This window comes from Mus musculus, chromosome 1 (assembly GCF_000001635.26).
Source record: "Mus musculus strain C57BL/6J chromosome 1, GRCm38.p6 C57BL/6J".
In the NCBI taxonomy this organism is placed as follows: domain Eukaryota; kingdom Metazoa; phylum Chordata; class Mammalia; order Rodentia; family Muridae; genus Mus; species Mus musculus.
Window position 1 is genome coordinate 98,482,820 of NC_000067.6, and position 20,722 is coordinate 98,503,541.

Below are 20,722 nucleotides of genomic sequence, written 5' to 3' on the forward strand. Positions count from 1 at the left end.
TTTTCCCCACAGGAGTGATTATTTTTAATAACTTAAGAGTATTTGATTGTGTAGATGTACCACACTTTCATTATCCATTCTTCATTTGAAGGACATTTAGGTTGGTTCCCACTTCTGGATATTATGAATAAAGCTCTTATGAACAAAGTTGAGCAAGTGACTTTGTGGGATGTTGAAGCATCCTTTGGGTATAGCTGAGTCTTGAGGTTGAACTATTTCAAGTTTTCTGAAACCAGCAAATTGATTTCTAAAGTCGTTGTACAAGTTTGCACTCCCACCAGCTATGAAGAAGTTTTCCCCTTGCTCTACATCCTTTCTAGCATTTACTATCTCTTGAGTTATTGATTTTAGCCATCCTGACAGGCATATGATAGAACTTCAAAGCTGTTTTCATGTGAATTTCCCTGAGGACTAAGGACTTCGAACATTTCCTTAAGTGTTTCTCAGCCATTCAAGATTCCTCTGTTGATAAATCTCTGTTTAGCTCTGTAGACCATTTTTTAACTGGATTATTTGAGTTGTTGTTTTCTAACTTCTTAAGTTCTTTGTAAATTTTGGATATGAGCCCTGTGTTAGTTGTAAGGTTGAAGATCCTTTCTTAGTCTGTAGGCTGCTGAAATGTTCTATTGACAGTGTCCTGGCTTTATAGAAGCCTTTCAATTTCATGAGGTCCCATTCATCAATTGTTAATAATAGAGCCTGAGATACTTATGCCCTTTTTAGGAAATTGTTTCTTTTTAAAATTTATTTATTTATTTTATGTATATAAGCACAGCATTGTTCTCTTCAGACACAACAGAAAAGGACATCGGACCCCATTGCAGATGGTTCTGGACCACCATGTGATTGCTGGGAATTGAACTCATGACCTCTGGGAGAGTACTCAGTACTCTTAACCATTGAGCTATCTCTTCAGCCCAGGATGTTGTTCCTTATATCAATGTGTTCAAGGATATTTCCTACTTTCTCTTCTATGAGATATACTGCATCTGTTTTTAATGTTGAGGTCCTTTGAATCACTTGGACTTGAGTTTTGTGCAGGATGATAAATATGGATTTACTTGTATCCTTCTACATGCAGACATCCAGTTAGAGCAGCATCATTGATTGAAGATGTATTCATTGATCCATTGTATGGTTTTGAATTCTTTATAAAAAATCAAGTCTGGGGGCTGGTGAGATAGCTCAGTGGGTAAGAGCACCCGACTGCTCTTCCGAAGGTCAGGAGTTCAAATCCCAGCAACCACATGGTGGCTCACAACCATCCGTAACAAAATCTGACTCCCTCTTCTGAAGTGTCTGAGGACAGCTACAGTGTACTTACATATAGTAAATAAATAAATAAATAAATAAATAAATAAATAAATAAATCTAAAAAAAAGGAATGCTCTTATATTAAAAAAAAAATCAAGTTTGTGTCCATAGGTCTATGGGTTAATATCTGGAACTTTTATTTGAATCCATTGATAAAAGTGTTTGATTCTGTACAAGTTCCATGTAGTTTTGATAACTATTGCTTGGTAGTACAGCTTAAGGTCAGGGATGGTAATTCATCCCTGGAAATTCTTTTATTGTTCAAGATTATTTTGACTCTTGTGGGTTTTTGTTTTTCCATATGAAGTTGAGTGTTGTTTTTCAAGTTCATAAGGTTGTGTTGGACTTTTGATGGGGACTGAATTGAGTCTGAAGATTGCTTTTGGTAAGATGATTATTTTCACTTTGTTAATCATTTCTGTCCATAAGTATGTGAGATCTTTCCATCTTCTCATATCTTCTTTCTTTCTTCAGAGACTTGAAGTTATTGTCATACAGACCTTACACTTGCTTACTTAGAGTTACATCAAAATGTTTCATACTATTTGTGGTTGTTGTAAAGGGTGTTATTTCCCTATTTTCTTTATTGGCCAAGTTATAGTTTGGATAAGGAGGGCTACTAAAATCTTTGAGTCAAGTTCTCTTTTAAAAAATAATCCACAAACTATAAAAAAAGACATCAGAAAACAGTATATAAAAAAGGACTTATTTCTGATCATATAAAACATTTAGCAGTAGTATGTAGAGGGAAATATTTAAAAATTAACCATCTTGCACTATCACCGGCTACTCTTGGGTGCTGGCAACCCCACTGCCTCTACGACTAGCCCCATGCAGTGCCCACACACCTCACAGTTCTCTTACTGTGGATTCTGCCCACATTCCCAGAGACCCATCCCCTGTGGTTAGCAGTCCCAAATCCCAGTAAAATCAAAACTCTAGAAGCTTGTAATTTATAAGTCAGATTTATATCAGTAAATTCTCACCACAGAAAACACCCACACAATAAACTCAGAGCCAATTCATATAAATTGTCTAACCTGGAGATAAGTCAAATTGTCCTGTTATTGTCCATCACTTAGAAGATATTTATGGCTACCTGTTGCTATTTAAAGCCGTGCAGATTCTAGATAATCTTTCTCTTCCTTCATCTTTCTTACTTCTCCCTCTCTCTTCTCTCTCCTGTCTCCAAAAATCTCCACCAGCCTTCCTTTTCCAGTGTCCAATCACAGGCATCTTGTTGTTTTAATATTTAAATTATTAGGGGCAAAATTCTGCTCCAGTGATATATTAGTATATAGAAAATAAATGGCATATCTGAACTGGACAAATAATTTGAAACAGAATTTCATCAAATAATAATTATATACACGTGGAAAATATGCAGAAAGAAATTAATTCTCTCCCATTAGTCACTAGCAAATTGTTTTATATCAAAATGTGTAAATCAGTGAAATCATACCATTACAAAGTAATGTGGCAAACAGTTGAAGTTCCTACATACTGCTGGGAGAAATTCTACAAGGAACTGAGGGCACCGAAATGAACCACAAAGAGGTTAGAGTAAAATGGCTGTTCAGGTTGACCTTGTCAACTTGGATTAAACTTTGAGGAGTCTGACGCCATTTTGTCTCTTCTCAAATTTTATACCCAAACTACTCATGTGCTAGCCTTTCCAACATCATCACTGAACTCCAACCTTGAGTACATCATGACAAGTTTTGTCACTTACTTTTCCCATTCTACATTCACAAATCTTCAATATTTTCTTTCTCTCAAGATAGGTCAGTTTCTGTTCTCAATGCATCTCTGTCCTTCATGTGTTAATTTATACATGAGGCCAATTAATGTAGAGCCTCAATCTTGCTGCTATGTTTTAGATGTTACATTTCTCTCAAATTTTAATCAGGTGCCTCTAGAAAGCAACCTATAAATTAGGTTCAAATCCTCAGTAGTGTTAAGCAGATAAGATGATATCCAATTGATTTAGCTCAAACATTGAATTTTGTTTCTCTTAATTTATCTACCACAAACATCAAATCCTAACTTAAACATTGATTTGATGAGCAAGATAACAGAATGCCCTCAATAAATCAAATGAACAATACCTCGTGAAGTTTAATTAGCATCAGTTTAAGTGCTTTACCTTCTAGTTGTAACTGTTGCTGTACTTAAAGTTGGGATCTTTTGATATTTTTCTGTCATGAAGAGTGTGATATTTTCCTGGTATGAGGGAAAATGCTCATGAAAGCAGCTTTGACATTGAATTATTACTGCTTTGAGGAAAAAACAACAAAAAACAAACAAAACCAAAATCTAAGCTCCTGTTGCAGGTCCTGGAGCTCCACCTACCATTGCTTGGTACTCAGGTGTTGCTGCTCTGCACTACTGAGCTCTGACAGAAAGGGCTGACAGGAGGCAGTCAGCAGGAGAGCTCTGAGTTCTGGTTAGATCATGAGGAGGGTGATCTCTGGACCTGGGTAGCGGGCGTGCCTGGAATTTTGGGAGATTTGCAGCTCATTCTGCCTCCCTTACCAAGTTGTGTCTGGCAGAAAATTATATCATCTGTATGTCTATCATCTGTCTATCTATCTATCTATCTATCTATCTATCTATCTATCTATCTATCTATCTATCTATCTATCTAACATCTATCTATCTAACATCTATCTATCTATCTAACATCTATCTATCTATCTATCTATCTATCTATCTATCTATCTATCTATCTATCTATCTATCTATCTTTCTATCTACTATTTGAATGAAAAAACTTCTGACGGGATTTTTTTTCTCCCCTATGGGTTATTTTTGTATTCAGCATAGTTCTGAATGTTTTGGTCTTCTCAATCTTAGGTATTTGGTATCTGTCTAGAAAATTTTCCACTTCATCTGGATTTTCCAGTTGTTTTGAGTATAGGCTTTTGTAATAGGATCTGATGATTTTTTGAATTTCCCCAATTTCCGTTGTTATATCCCCCCTTTCATTTCTGATTTTGTTAATTTGTATGTTGACTCTGTGTCCTTTGGTTTGTCTGGTGAAAGGTTTATCTATCTTGTTGATTTGCTCAAAGAACCAGCTCCTTGCTTCGTTGATTCTTTGTATAATTCTTTTTGTTTCTCCTTGGTTGTTTTCAGCCCTGAGTTTGATTATTTCCTGTCATCTACTCCTCTTGGGTGTATGTGCTATGCTGCTAAACTGCTAGTGTATGCTCTCTCCAATTTCTGTTTGCAGCCACTGAGAGCTATGAGTCCTCTTAGCACTGCTTTCATTGTGTCTCATAAGTTTGGGTATGTTGTGGCTTCATTTTCATTATATTTTAAAATGTCTTTAATTTCTTTATTTATTTCTTCCTTGACCAGGTTATCATTGAGCAGAGCATTGTTCAGTTTCCATGTTTATATAGACTTTCTGTTTTGTTGTTGTTGTTTTTGGGGTTTTTTTTTGTTTGTTTGTTTTTTTGAAGACCAGCCTCAATCTATAGTGATTTGATAGGACATATGGGGTTATTTCAATCTTCTTATATCTTTTAAGGTATGTTTTATGACAGATTATATGGTCATTTTTGGAGAATGTACCATGAGGTGCTGAGAAGAAGGTATATTACTTGATTTTGGATGAAATGTTCTATAGATATCTGTTAAATCCATTTGGTCCATAACTTCTGTTAGTTTCACTGTGTCTCTGTTTAGTTTGTGTTTCCTTGATCTGTCCTTTTGATGTGAGTGGTGTGTTGAAGTCCCCCACAATTGAGTGAGATTTTTCCTTTGACGAGTATAAAGTGTTCTTCCTTACTGTTTTGATGACTTTTGGTTGAAAGTTGAATTTATATGATATTGAATGGCTTTTTCAGCTTGTTTCTTGGGAGTATTTGCTTGGAAAATTGTACTTGATCCTTTTACTCTGAGGTACTGTTTGCCTTTGACACTGAGGTGCATTTCCTGTATGCAGCAAAATGCAGGGTACTGATTATTTATTCAGTATGTTAGTCTATGTCTTTTCAGTGGGGAATTGAGTCCATTGATTTCAAGAGCTATTAAGGAATAGTGATTTTTTGCTTCCTGTTATTTTTTGAAGTTATTTTTATGTTTTTATGGTTATCTTTTTTTGGGTTTGTTAAAAGACTACTTTCTTGCATTTTCTAGCATGTAGTTTCCCTCCTTGTGTTGGCATTTTCCATCTACTATCCTTTGTAGGGCTGGATTTGTGGAAAGATATTGTGTAAATTTGGTTTTGTCTTGGAATACCTTGATTTCTCCATCTACGGTAATTGAGAGTTTTGCTGGCTATAGTAGTCTAGGCTGGTATTTGTGTTCTCTCTCTTTTTTTTAATTTATTTTTTATTAGTTATTTTCCTCATTTACATTTTCAATGCTATCCCAAAAGTCCCCCATACTCACCCCCCAATCCCCTACCCACCCACTCCCCCTTTTTGGCCCTGGGGTTCCCCTGTACTGGGGCATATAAAGTTTGCAAGTCCAATGGGCCTCTCTTTGCAGTGATGGCCGACTAGGCCATCTTTTGATACATATGCAGCTAAAGACAAGAGCTCCCGGGTACTGGTTAGTTCATATTGTTGTTCCACCTATAGGGTTGCAGTTCCCTTTAGCTCCTTGGGTAATTTCTCTAGCTCCTCCATTGGGGGCCGTGTGATCCATCCAATAGCTGACTGTGATCATCTGTGTTTGTGTTCTCTTAGGTTCTGTATTACACCTCCCCTGGATCTCCTAGCTTTCATAGCCTCTTGTGAGAAGTCGGGTGTAGTCTAATCGTTCTGCCTTTATATGTTATTTGACCCTTACTGTTCTTAATATTCTTTCTTTGTTTTGTGCATTTGGTTTTTTGATTATTACATGACAGCAGGAATTTCTTCTCTTGTCCAATCTATTTGGATTTCTGTAGGCTTCTTGTGTGTTTATGGGAATCCCTTTCTTTAGTTTGGGGAAGTTTTCTTCTATAATTTTGTTGAAGATATTTACTGGCACTTTAAATTGGAAATCTTCACTCTCTTCTATACCTATTATCCTTAGGTTTGATCTTCTCATTGTGTCCTAGATTTACTGGATGTTTTGGGTTAGGAATTTTTTGCATTTTCTTTGTCTATTATGTCAATGTTTTCTATGATATCTTTTGCACCTGAGATTCTCTCTTGTATCTCTTGTATTTTGTTGGTGATGCTTGCATCTATGACTCCTGTTCTCTTTCCTAGGTTTTCTTTCTCCAGTGATGTCTCCCTTTCTGATTTCTTTATTGTTTTTATTTCCATTTTTAGATCCATGGTGGTTTTGTTCAGTTCCTTCACCTGTTTTTTTTTCCCTGTAATTCTTTAATGTATTTTTCTGTTTCCACGTATAGGTCTTCTACCTGTATACCTGTGTTCTCTTGTATTTCTTTAACAGAGTTATTTATTTCCTTCCTAAAGTCCTCTGTCATCATCATGAGATATGATCATCAGAGTCTTGCTTTTCTGTAGTGTTGGGGTAACCAGGACTTGCTGTGTTGGGAGAACTGGGTTCTCATAATGGCAAGTAGCCTTGGTGTCTGTTGCTTATGTTCTTGAGCTTGCCCTCCTCCATCTGGTTATCTGTGGTGTTAGCTGGTCTTGCTGTCTCTGACTGTGGCTTGTCCATAGTGCAATCTTTTGTGTCAGTACTTCTGAAAGACCAGTTCTCTCTGGGAGCTATTTAGGTATGGAGAGCTGTGGTTCAGGGCCAGCTCTGGGATGCAGACAGAAATCAGAAAGATCCTTATGCCATCTCATCCTTGGTTCCTGTATCCTAATGGCTCTGGTAGGGTCCCTCTTGGACCAGGAATTTAAAGAGAAGTGCTTGCTGATGTGTAGGTACTCCTGGGAGACCAGCCCTTTCCTCAGAGTAGTTATGTATGTAGTTCTGTGGCACAGGATCAGATATAGGCACAGACATGAATGGGAAATCTCCTGTCCTAGGCAGCTCCTTGGTTCCTGTGTCCTGAGGGTTCTGGCCTGTTTCTCTGAGCAGCAGTGGTGGTCCTACCTGTGTTCACAGGCCTGTCTGCACTCCTGGGTTGATACTTCTCTCCTGGTTCTACCTGGGTATGGAGCCCAGTGGCAGAGGACTGGCTCCAAGCACAGAGGGAAACCAGAAGGCTCAAAAACATATGTCCTTATATGAACAAATAAAGGTCATTAATGCAAAACAAGCAAGGAAAATACAAGTATCATGTGATTACTTTTTATAAAATCCCAACAGATGAACAGGGAGAGAGAAATCTGTGAAAACATATTTCAAAAAGGCATATTTATGGATCTTATGTATACCTTGATGTACACATTAACAGTTTAAGTGATGGTTTTATAATTATGTTTAATCTCAACTTCACAGGCTTGGTATAATTGGAAACCTCACAGCTCCATGCAATGTGCCCTGTGGTTGTACAACTTCTGAATATAATCCTGTATGTGGAAGAGATGAGACACAATATTTCTCTCCCTGCTTTGCAGGTTGCAAAGCTACTAAAAAGCTAAGGAAGGAAAAGGTAGATTTTCTTATGCTTCTTTCTCTCCAGTAACATGCTCAATTGGTAGATGTTGACTAGATTTTACTCATAGCTGTCCAATATTTTGCTTTTATATTTTTATCACTTTTAATTTTAGCAACAATCAAAGAAAAACTAATTTTTGTTTACCGAATTCCCTTTCATCAGCATTCACTGAACTTTGATCACAATCTTTCACAAACCTAAGAGTTGCCCCATGCTATCCTGTGTGTCACCTTTTCTTCAAATGTGCCTTCTGCTGAGATTCAAAATCCCTAGTCTACATTTTCATGTATATATATTATATATATATACATATATATGACAGGGTTTTCAAGATAGGGGTTCTCTGTATAGCCATGGCTGTCCTAGAACTCACTCTGTAGACCAAGCTGGCCTCGAACTCAGAAATCCTCCTCTTTTGCCTCACAAGTGCTGGGATTAAAGGCATCACTGCCAGGCCTAGTTTCCCAATATTTCTTATTTCTGCTTCACAGCAACTCAGATTTGGACATGACTTTTTAAAAATGGGTGGTTGTGAATACAGTTCTTTACCACTGAGCCATATCCCCAGTTCTCACACACACACACACACACACACACACACACACACACACACACACACACACGTGAAGCACACCTGTGCATTCATGAAAATATTTGTTTCTCCAAAATATAAGAGTATTCAGTTACGAATTAGGTAAATGGAGTACTGGTCAGAGGAGAATGTCTGATGTCATTCATCAGGATCAGTCCATCTTGATTTGTGAGGCAGTCTTTCACATGTTTAGAGCTCTCCAAAGTATGCTAGAATATCTTGCCCCAAGTCCCCAGGGAACCACATATTTCTGGATCTGCAGCAGTGGGCATAGAAGCACACTACCATGCAAGGCTTTTAATGTGGGTATAGTGAGAACACCATTCTTGGAACTTCACAGAATTTTACTCCTTCCCCTATGTGTATGTTTCATATTTGCTAACTATGTTTTCTTAAGTTTTTCCTTTTTATTGGAACAAAATAGGGATCTAGGTACCAATACTGTTGTCTTTCTTTTCCTCTGTTTCTGATACCTGTGAAGAAAAGAGAGCAATAAGTTATATATTAACTGATTTGTAGATATTATATTGACATGCTTAATAGTGTTTATGCTTTAATATCAGAACAAGATTTTAAACAAACATTATTATAAAAATATTTATGCTATTTATTAAAATATAATTTAAGTCTACCTTGCAACTTCCAAAATACTTTTGAATTTGAATAACATTGCTATGATTCGCCAATTCTAAGTTCAGAACCCCAAACATAGCATGACTCAGCATGTCTAATTCATGAAGTAAATTTTATCATGTGTGATGATTTGGACATAATTTGAATACATATCACCAAAATTTATGTATCAGAATATTGGCCCACAGTATGATGAATATATAGAAGGTGATAGAATCCTTAAAATGTTAAGTAAGTATGGAGGGCAGGGATAATTAATTGGTTTTTATTTTATTTTTTAACTTTTTATTGATTCTTTATGAGATTCACATCATGCACCCCAGGCCTACATACCTGCTTGTCCCCTATAATCTGCTCTCTGTCCTTGGAAGCTTCACCCCCCCAAAATACAAAACACACAAAGTAATAAACCAAACAAAGCATAAACAATATCTCATTGTGGAAGCTGAAGTTTGCCACAGTGTGTCCCAAAGAGTAGCTCTGTGTCCATCTTCTCCTCAAATGTTCTTTGCAATGACTCACTGGTCGGGGTTAAGGTCTCTGGCTTCTATCACATCATCAGTATTGGATCCTCATTGTGACTCCTCCCTGCTGTCCTGGTTTCCCTGCATCATGTAAATCCTGTAGCTTTGGTTCAGCAGGACTGGCCCTTTCACATGGTCCCACAGTTCACACATGATATAGATTTTGCTTTTCCAAGAACTATATCCAGTGTGAGGCCGGGCTGCTCTCATGACCTCAGACCAGCTCAACTGAATACTGTAGGCATTAAGGGGTCAAGGGGGGAGAGCATCATGTCTGCACACATGCCACCTCACAGTAGATGAGTGGTCAGCCAGCTGTCCTTACCTCTGGCCCTTGAAATCATGACAGTGAAGACTCCTCCAGAAGGGCCAGCTGTTCACTGAGATGCTAAGAACAGTATCAATTCTGAGCAATTCTTCTACTTGGGAAATTGTGCTTAGGAACATTCAGCACAAAGAATTCTTTATAATTTTCTTCAATTTCTACAATGCATAATTAATTCATAATGAATATCACTTATAAATATTCCATAAAATATCCACACAAGTTTAAGATAACATTTGATAATCAAAATGGTAGAAACAATATACTTGTAGTGAAGAGTATAACTGCCAGAGTTTTATAAAATGACAATTATCTGTATTGGAAATTATAGCTCTGAAGCAACATTGATAAAAAACAAAGAGTATGGTTATACAAATTTGTTATGTATGGAATGGAGGAATTAACACAATAAGCATTAACTTGAAAAGGGAAAGAACTAAAACAACAAAATAATTTTGATAAAACTAAGGAGAAATGAAACCTTTAGTAAAATTTTAAAATGTCTTTTCTTCAAGAATATTGGGCTCCTTAAGACCACATCTTATATTTCATAAAATATCCTCACCTTTTTTTCCCACATACTTATGTAATAAAAACCCTTGTGTTTTTCTTTATGATCTTGTATCTTTAGCTGGTTCTTATATTTTCATATTTTGATATAGAATTATTTTCTTCCTGCCTGAAGAATTTCCCCAACATTTCTGAAATGTATTCACTAGGCATGGGATGCTGGGTTGCATGTTCTTTACTCCCCCTTAGCAATTGAAACCCACAGTTTTAGAATTTCTGAGAGAAGAGTGATTTGTCTTTGCTATTGTTATCAACTGTTTGTCCATTGTAGGTGGTTTTTATTATTTAAGTCTGTGGAGGGTCACTGATGTGGATCAGGGCTTCTCACATTACTGCACTCAATAAGGAGAGAGGAAACGGGTGTGATGCCTGGGCCAGCTGACAAATAGGATGTTTATTTCCCTCTGGCCACTTTGTATTAGACATAATGCTCACTTTCAATCCCACAAATTAATATCTGGAAATGACCCCATATATATACACACACACTCGGGACAAAGTGATAATCAAAATTCACCACTACAGAGCTGTATTATCTTGTCTGTCCACAAACATTTAGAATTTTCTCTTTTTGTGCTTTATTTAGTATCATGAATATAATTTTTATTTTATTTTTTTTGTTTGGATTCGACCTGTATCTTGACTCTGGATCAATATCTATCATTTATTACCCTATCTCTACCTAGCAACTTCCAAAATACTTTTGAATTTGAATAACATTGTTATGATCCCCCAATTCTAAGTTCAGAACCCCAAACATAGCATGACTCAGTTGCCTGGACAGAAGTCAGGGTTCAAAGCCAAGCTCTGGTCTGTCTAGAATCTCTGAGAATGAGTGCATTGTAAATGCTTCTGGTTTCTCTAAGCTTGAAAGTAATATAATTTGTATTTCTTTAATAGATTTCCTCAGAGGCAGTTTTAGCTTATATGGACTACTCAAATTCTTTAACAGGTGAACCCCTTTCCCTCAAGGCCAGCAAAATACAATATTAGGCTGCCTTCCTCTAATGAAATGCCTGTTACACTTGCTCACCTAGTCAGTTGAGATTCAAAGTACTCTTCCCCACCCCTCATTACACTTGTAATATACTTTATAAGAGAACTAAAAGCCACAGATTCTTTTCCATGGATATTATTAAGTTATGTATACTTGATGGACAGAATCACATAGAAGGGAGGGGACATCTACACTGTGCTATACTTTTTAATATTTCCTATAGATTTCCAACTGCTTTACTTAAGAAAAAAATGATTTTTTAAACCCGTCCAGTTTCCTTTCCCTTCACTCCTCCCAGTTTCCCTTATTTCCCCTCTTCCAGAAATCCAATACTATTCTGCCTCCTCTTTATACAAGAGTGTACCACTTAGAGACAACAGTCAAGTAGGACAAAGCAAGATACAATAAGCCTCATATTGAGGTTTGACTGAAGGGATCCGAAGAAGAAAAGTGTCCCTAGAGAGGTGAAAAATTGTCAGAGATACACTCCTCTCACTGTTATGAGTGCCACTAATACACCAAGGTTGTCAGGCCATAATATAAACACAGAAGACCTGGTGCAGACCCATGCAGACCCTGTGCTTGCTGCTTCAGTCTCTTTTAATCCATGCAAGCTCTGCATAGGTGATTCAGTGATCCAAATTCTCTTGGTATCTTCTATCCCTTTAGACTCCTGCAATTTAATCTCTCCCTCTACTGCAGTCTTTCCCTATATGCCAGTGGAGGGATCTAATGAGTCCTCCAATTTAGAATGTCTCTCACAGAATATCTGGCTGAGGTTCTCTGCACTACTCCTGTCTACTGATGGAGGGGACCTCTCTGATGACAACTATACATAGCACCAAACTATGACAATAGCAGAATATTATTAGGAATCTTTTGATTTTTTTTTTTTTGCCAGTCATGTTTGGTTATAGCCTAGGTCTATGGGCTCTATAGGTTGGAAAGAGCTGATATGAACAGGTCATTCAACCCCAAAGGGATTGTGACCCATACATTGAGAACTTTATTACAAGAAGTAGGGGTGAAGGATCTCAGCAGGCCCTTTACATTCAAAGAGCTCTGTGGATGTTCTCCTTAGCAAAAGGACCCCAATGTTGGTTTTTAGAAAATGATCTTTGGTCTTAGCATCAGACTGCGATGCTTTGGTATTCCTGTAGAACTCTCTCAGCCAACAACTCAAATGAATGCAACCCAGTATCACCACTGAAAACCTTTCCTGGTTCTCATACCATATCTTCCATTTCTAGGAGTCCTCATTAGGGTCATCCTCATAGACTACAAGAATCCTCCCCTAGACTAGGTTTCCATAACACACCCAATGCTCCCCAATTCTAGCTTTATCTCTCCAAACTCTCTTCTTCCACTTCTTGTCCATCTGATTCCTCTTGCTCCTGTCTTTGTCTACAGGCAATCTACAAACATAACTTTCTGTTTCTCCTTATCAAGAAGATCAATGAATCTACCATAGTGTCCTATTTTTATCTAAACTTTTGGGGTCTGTGAATTGTAGCTTCATTATCATTTACTTAATGAAAATATCCACTTATAAATTAGGGCATATCATGTTTTTCCATCTGGTATGGTTTATCTCACACAGGATGTTTGTTGTTGTTGTTGTTGTTGTCATTGTTGTTGTTTTATTATCATTCATTTGTCAACAAATTTCAAGATGCTACCTTTTTAACAGCTGAGAAATACTCCATTGTGTAAATGTGCCACATATTCATTTTATCTTAATATCACACATACAAAAAATAAAAGCAATAAGAAAGAAAACCCTGGGAAATATCTCTTGAGTATTAATTTAATCTTTACTCTCATAATAATAAGGCTATTATATGCTGGATATTTCTGAAATACTATTTTTATTTTCAATATTAATAGACATACTACAATTGTTCTTGCATCAAAGAAGGATTGACAACTGCTGATAATGAAGGTCAATATATTGATGCTGTTTCTGGAACATGTAATACCAGATGCCTTACATTGCCTTTATTTTTTGCCTTTTACTTTACTGCAACCTTTTTGTCTAGTTTCTGTAGTATACCTTCCGCCTTGATTGTCATTCAGTAAGTATGTAATTTTTGTAATTATTGAGAAGTTACCTTATAAGTATGAAACAGAAATACTTCAAATTATTACCACAAATGATTTTCTGTGATTTATTGTAGTTAATACAAATAGAAAATATTTTTATTGTTAAAATTTATTTATATGTATAATTTTTCTTTTACTTATTATACTTAGTCTTTTTCTGTAATGTATATAGATGCTACATTTATTCTCACTTTAATTTAACATTGCAACCCGTGTTGGAATTGAATATATTGATCTCTAACTTTATAGCAAATGTCGGTATTTATGCACCAGAAACAGCATAACTTTGAAAGAAACCTTATATTTATCTTGTAGAATATACATGATGAATCCATAATAAAGAAAAATTTAAATTGTCACCATAGATATGAGTGTAAATTTAACTTATTAGTGTGTGTATTTAACAATAGTTCTACATTAACAGCTGAGTCATAAGTGTCAACAAAAATGAAGTACAGTAAATTTTACAGATTTAAAGTTATTTTTTTCATTTATTTTAATTTGGAATTGTGAGTATAATAAGGATACCACATGAAAGAGGGGAGACTCAGAAATTACGATGATTCAAGTAAAATTGAATAAATTTTAAAGGTAAAGAGTGGACTTAAATTATCTCCCTCATTCAAAGAGCCATTTAATCAGAACTCAATCAAAGGCAAGAGTATTAAGTGTAGACTTAATGATGCAGTTTATGGAGTATAGAATCCACTAGAAACAGTGAACTAATAAAGTACAGAGTATACTTAACAATGTTGAAGTGGACTCTAAGCAATACCATACCTGGCAGAGGGAGGAAAGTAAATATGAGCCCTATACAGAGCTGAGTTGTTTCAGGAAAAGGTGGCTCAGGCATATTTGATCCATAAAGTTCTTCCCCATGGAAAGAATTTCATTATTTGAGTTTTTAGTCATGTTAAGTAATGGGTAAATGGATAGATATATACTGTGTTTATAGGACAAATTGAACTTTTGTCAACCAGCTAAATATTTGTGGTGTAAATTAAGTATAACATATATTTGAAAAAAAAACCTAGCATGTGTGACTCATAGGTAATATCATTGCTATTTGCTTTCAGAAGTGTACCTACCAGTTGGAATTCAATGAGTTTGGGTTTAATGTCGACAGTTTGGAGATTCACTGGTATGTGTTTTCAGCTATATACAATGTACAAAATTGTTCATCTTTGACATGTAAATTTTCATGTATACTTAGACTTTGGGAAAAATAATGTAAAGTGATAAAAAATGAATATGAGATTGCTCTATTAGGTAAGATAAAAGCCATCCAATTAAACAAAATGGGCTTCAATTATATTGTGTCAGCTGAAGCCTTGGATTGTACCTGAAGTGTTTTTTTCATCATCACACACAAATTAAAGAGAGATTATTTAAAACATCTACATATTTGAAGTAATATTATACTTGTATGCTTGTGGATTGTCATAAGAAATGTGTCCTGTGAAATATTTTCCTTAATCACAGTTGTTGACCATGTTTATAGTAGTACTCATAAAATTTCCTCCTGCAGAGTAGTTTTCTGGTTCAATAGGAAAGGGGTTGGTTGTCCATATAACCAATCTTGCCACTATTGCACCATGGGCACTACTACCTGCCTGAAAGCTTTGTACTGTAGTTGAGTCTGGCCATGGATAATACCCAACTTTTCTCCATCAGCCTGCATAGCTCACCCAGCTCTATGAATGCTAGTCAGCAGAGAGATTTCAGGATTGTTTTCTCTGTGTCCTGTCACCAAAGTGTGGGGTATCTTCAGTAATCAGGTCTTATCATCTAGACGTTTTGGTACTATTATCAATGGCAATAGTCCATATTGTTTCAAGTGCCTCTACAGGTATTCTCCCTGAACAATAACCAACAGAGAGGAAAATGGTGTTTGACACTGAAATTTTCACTTAATATTACCTGTGTTCATGCAGAGTATTATTTACAAGTGTGGGACACATCTGTTCAAACTCTGAAATAATTCTTACTACACGGCCCTGTTATACAATTCCTGGGCATATTACCAAAAGAATTGATTTCTTATTATATCAATACCATAGTAATCATGCTCACTGATTTTATGTTGCTTTACAGCTAGGAATGGAGGCAACTTAGTTGGTCATCAGCTGATTAATGCACCCTGAGAATGCATGCATATATATACATAGTATAACTTTACTTACCGGTAATGAAAAAGTAACATTGAGAAACTTGCAGAAAAATTGAAATAACCAAAAGGAAGTATATTGAGTGAGGTCATTCAGGTCCAACAATATAATTCTAAATGCTCCTTTTAATAAGTTTATCTTAGCTTCTGATCATTTGTAGGTTTAATCCAAAGTACATTTTGAAACTAGAAATGGCCCATTGCTTGATAGGATGCAATTGGGGAAAAGGGATGGCATAATATAGGTGAGATAAAAGTAGAAAGGGAGAATGTAGGGAACAAAAGGGCTTGGGGATGGAGTAAAATAACAGAGCAAAGGAAGGGCCAGGGGAAGCCTCAGAGAAAATGAAGTCTTTATGAAGAAGTTACATGGGAAACAATGATCTTGTAGCATGAGTAAAAGTTCATAAACAAGAAGGATAAAACCCATGTGATATGAAAACACAGTGGGAAATACTGGGTGCTGTGGTTTTAAAAGGACGGGACTGAGATGAAGAATGAAGAAATAGAAGAAGAGCCCATCAAAACTAAGAATGATAGAAAGTTTATAAACTCTTACTAGCTTTTATGCTATATGAAAATAAAAGATATGAATAGATTATGTGTTTTAATTTAATTGATAGCAGCACATTGAACTCATGTGTGTGTGTGTGTGTGTGTGTGTGTGTGTGTGTGTGTGTGTGCGTGCGTATACAGGCTGTTGCCACTGAGAATCTTGAAATATATTCCCCTGGGATAAGAGAAGGTTTCTTGAGAGACATAGACAAGAGATTGCAGACAGAAAATAGTATGAAGTCACTTTTGGTCATTAAAAAATCTCATAGTTATCTATCTTTAAAGATAGTAGGAGTTAAAAAAATAATGTAATATAGTTCCTTTGATGTAAATATGTCTGATAAGTATTCCCTTAAAAAATCTGCTTTATGATATCTTATAAATAACAGCATGGGCAGAATGCTAAAATCATTGTAAACTACTAATATTGGTATGCATGCAAGGATCAGGATATTGATTATCCCATTTTTTTAACCAATGGAAAAAGGCTATTATAGAATTTTCAATAATTGTATAGAATTCCCTGTGTGTGAGTGTGTGTGTGTGTGTGTGCATGCATTCATGCTGAGAAGTAATTATTCTTATCCTGTTTTTTTTTTTTTAATGAAGCACTTCTGATCATTGACTATTTTATAGGCTCTGTTCCTGCACCAATATTATTTGCAGCAACATCAGATTTTACTTGTCAATTCTGGGGTATTAATGAATGTGGAGAAAAAGTACGGTGTTGGATCTATAATACAGAAAATTTGGTCTACACATTTAAGACAGTATGTAAGTGATGTGAATTTTATATTGATTTTAGAATTTCCAATTGTTTATACCAAGGTAATAACTGTGAATAAGTACTTTGATAATTAAAGACTTACATAATTATATAGGAAGTATTTTGTAAGCTTTTATTATATAATTCATGTAAATACTTATATTTTTCAGTTAAGTACATTCTAGATTTCTGTGTAATACTTTAAGAAAGGATAGTAATTAATATAATTTTAATGTGTTGACCATTTTGTACATTTTTGAAGCCAAAATAAAATTTTCCTTATAAAATTTTAAAGGCAACAGATTTAAATATTAGATAAATTTGAATAAAAACTATAATAGCTGTTTGGTGGTTTGAATACATATCACTCAATCTCACACACATTCATTTGTTTGAAAGCTTGACACATTGGGAGTAACACTGTTAGGTGGTATGGCCTTTTGTAGTAGGTGTGGATCTTTTAGAGAAAGTATGTTACTGTGGAGTCAAGCTTAAGGTCTCCTATGCTCAAACTATATGCTCAGTGTGCCATTCAGTCACCAGATGTCTGCCAATCAAGATGTAACAACTCTCAATTTCTTTTCCATCACTGTGTCTGCCTGTAGTCCAGCATGCTTCCCACCATCACAGTTATGTACTAAGCCTCTGATAGTATAAGCCAGTCCCAGTTAAAACTTTTTTTTTTAATAAGAATTACTGTGGTGTTTCTTCCCACCAGTAACATCCTAATTTAGAAGTGGTACCAGGGAATGGAGTATTGCATGATAAGACTGAACATGATTTGGAGGAATGTGGATTTGGGCTTACGGGTTAGGAAAGCAGTAGAGTGCATTTTAACTGGGAAAAATTGGTCATACTAGTAAGAACAAAGAAGACTGTGGTACTGAGTGTAATTTGAACTGGGCTCAGGAAGCTTCATAATAGAAGGATTTTAGTATGTTGCCTAGAGATCATTCTTGTGATCTTAGGGTGCAGAATGTGGCTGCTCTTTCCTTTGTCTGTAGAGTCTTCCTGAGGTTAAAGTGAAGAGGTTTAGATTAATTTCATTGGCAAACAAAAATCTCAAACAGCCTAGCGTAGACTGTCCTGTGGTTCGCTCTTATAAAGAACAGTTTGTTGAAAAGTAACAAGGAAAATTACTACATGTATGTTTCATAGAGAAAATAGGTACCAGAAAGTACAAAGGAGATAAATCCCATGTTGAAGCATATAAACATATTAAAGACATTAAGTGGCATAAAAGGATTTGTGACAACATGGCAAGAACCCATTACGGTAAGTTTCCATCTTGTGAAAAGAAATTAAAGAACAGCTTAGGTCTTTGCATGGAGGTACATGCATTTAATTGCAGCACTCAGGAGACAAAGACATGCAGATATCTGAGTTCATGGTCAACCTAGTGTATAGATGGAGTTCAAGGAGATTTGAGTTTAAGCACAGAAGGAAGCCATCAAAAACAGAAAGCTGGTGAAGAAAAACTTGAATGAGGGGACCATGTTTCAGCCCCAGCTAACAGCAGAATTTGACATCTTTGGATGTGTGGTACTGTCTTAAGAAGCAAGGATAATAGAAAGAGGTTTTGAAATCTTCCTCTGTTGACTAAGGAAATTTGCTAACACAAGGTTGGTGTCAAGAGTGTCCCTGCATGGAGACCCCAAAATGTTGGAGATGCCAGATTCATTGGATCTCTGCCAGATAGCAAAACACAGGGAATGAAATCAGCCTAGCAGATAGATATGTGTTACAATCAACAAAACTTAAAGGAGATGGAGATTTGAATAGCACTTTTACATCAGACACAGAGATGCAGAGTTCAAAGTTTGCCAAGCTGGGATTTTGTTCCTTTATTTGTGTTTTGCCTTGCTTCCATCCAGTATTTCCTGACCTTGCTCATTTCTCTATCTTTTAGAACAGTAATGTATACCCTGTTCCATGTTTGGAGTATGTGATCTGCTTTTTGATTTTCATGTTACAATGGATTACTGTTAAGAAATTGTGTGCATCTCAGAAGACACTTGAATCTTTGGATCTCAACAGTGTTGAGACTATGACAGATTATAGGCACCTATGAAATTGGGATAAACATATTTTGCATTATGATACAATTACAAACCTATTGGGACCAGGAATTGAAATTCAGTGGTATGGTCCTCAGAGATCCATGTGTTTGAATGCTTGACCCATTGAAAATAACACTATTAGGAGGTGTGGGCTTGTTGTAGTAATTGTGGCCTTTCTATGTATCACTGTGGAGGTGGGATTTACAGTCTTCTATGCTCCAGCTATGCCCAGTGAGGCACAGTGTTTCCTTCTTCTGCCTGTGGATCAAGATGTACAATGCTCAGCTTCATCTCTATCACCATCTCTGCCTGCCTGCTGCCATGCTTGCAAGTCATGAAAATCGTGGACTAATAATCAGAAAATGTAAGCAGGCCAAATTAAATGTTCTCCTTTGTAGGAGTTGGCATGGCCATGGTGCCTGTTCACAAAAATAAAATCCAAACTAAGGCAAGTTGCAAATAATATCATCAAAATACTATTATTTCTCTGAAGACTAAACTTGAAAGGTCCTCATTTTTGGTATGAGAAGACATATATGTTAATATTTTTAGTTATTGAAAGTCTCTCAACAGTATGATTGAATTGATGTCCAGATATGGTAGAGAGGTATCACTGAATGCCTTTTTAAAATAGAATTCAAATAAACATAAGAGCTTCATGAAAAAATATTGGATCAAGACTGACAACATATTTGCCAAGAAACTACAGAGAAGAAACATGAGAACCATGCAAATTCACTTATATTATCTATGAGTTCAAGAATGATGGACCCCACACAAGATGAATTCTTATGTTTGATAAAACATGTGTGCATAAGAGACATGAATAATGTATGTGAATTAATTGAATTGATATCAGCATGTTGAAACACAAAGTAATGTATGTGTGAATGTTTGTGTTAATGAGTGCAGTTAGTGCTGTGTGCACTTTGGAATGTACTCCACTGTGATATGTCTATTGTATAGACATAAACAAGAGAATACAAACAGAAAAGAGAGTATCAAAAAGAAATTAAATTAAGCAGAAATAAAAAAATCAGAAAATAAGAACAAATTAGAAATGTAAAGCTAACAACAGAAGAGATGAGGTGATGCATTATAATTTCAGTGGCTGGCACACACATGCACAAAAAATGATGTGGCACGTCAGAAAGCAAGTCATTTCAAATTATCCAGACAAGGAAACACAAAGCAAAGAAAACATAAGATAGTGGAGAAAAACTATAGTTATTGCAGATTAGCTTTTAGAAATTTGAAAAAGAATGTGCAGTAATCTCACTAACTGATGAATGGATACTGACCATAAGGCCATTACATGCCAGATACTATTTTGATTCAAAAAGAAGAAAAAAGTGTCTCTCTTGAAGATATGGATAAATCTGATAGATATTATGTATATTATCATTACATTTTCTATTGCTCTCAAATTAGTTGAATCTTGGTATTTCATAATGAAATTTATATAGTCCATAGTCTTGGAGTTTCAAATTCCAAATAGGATTTCTTTTTTTTTTTTAAGGCTTTTTAAAAAAATTTTTATTGGATATTTTCTTTATTTACATTTCAAATGTTATCCACTTTTCTAGTTTCCCC

At 35.8% G+C, this 20,722-nt stretch overlaps 1 protein-coding gene across 9 annotated transcripts in view; it reads left to right on the forward strand.

The window, feature by feature from the left end:
- Window positions 1-20,722, forward strand: part of Slco6d1 (solute carrier organic anion transporter family, member 6d1) — a 95,899-nt gene that overhangs the window by 61,733 nt on the left and 13,444 nt on the right. For all 9 annotated transcript variants that reach the window (XM_011248080.2, XM_017312300.1, XM_011248078.3 and 6 more), the window contains 4 exons: window positions 7,678-7,831; window positions 13,366-13,553; window positions 14,658-14,722; window positions 16,940-17,077. In XM_011248080.2, coding sequence (XP_011246382.1) covers window positions 7,678-7,831; window positions 13,366-13,553; window positions 14,658-14,722; window positions 16,940-17,077 — 545 coding nt within the window. The remainder of the gene's footprint in view (window positions 1-7,677; window positions 7,832-13,365; window positions 13,554-14,657; window positions 14,723-16,939; window positions 17,078-20,722) is intronic.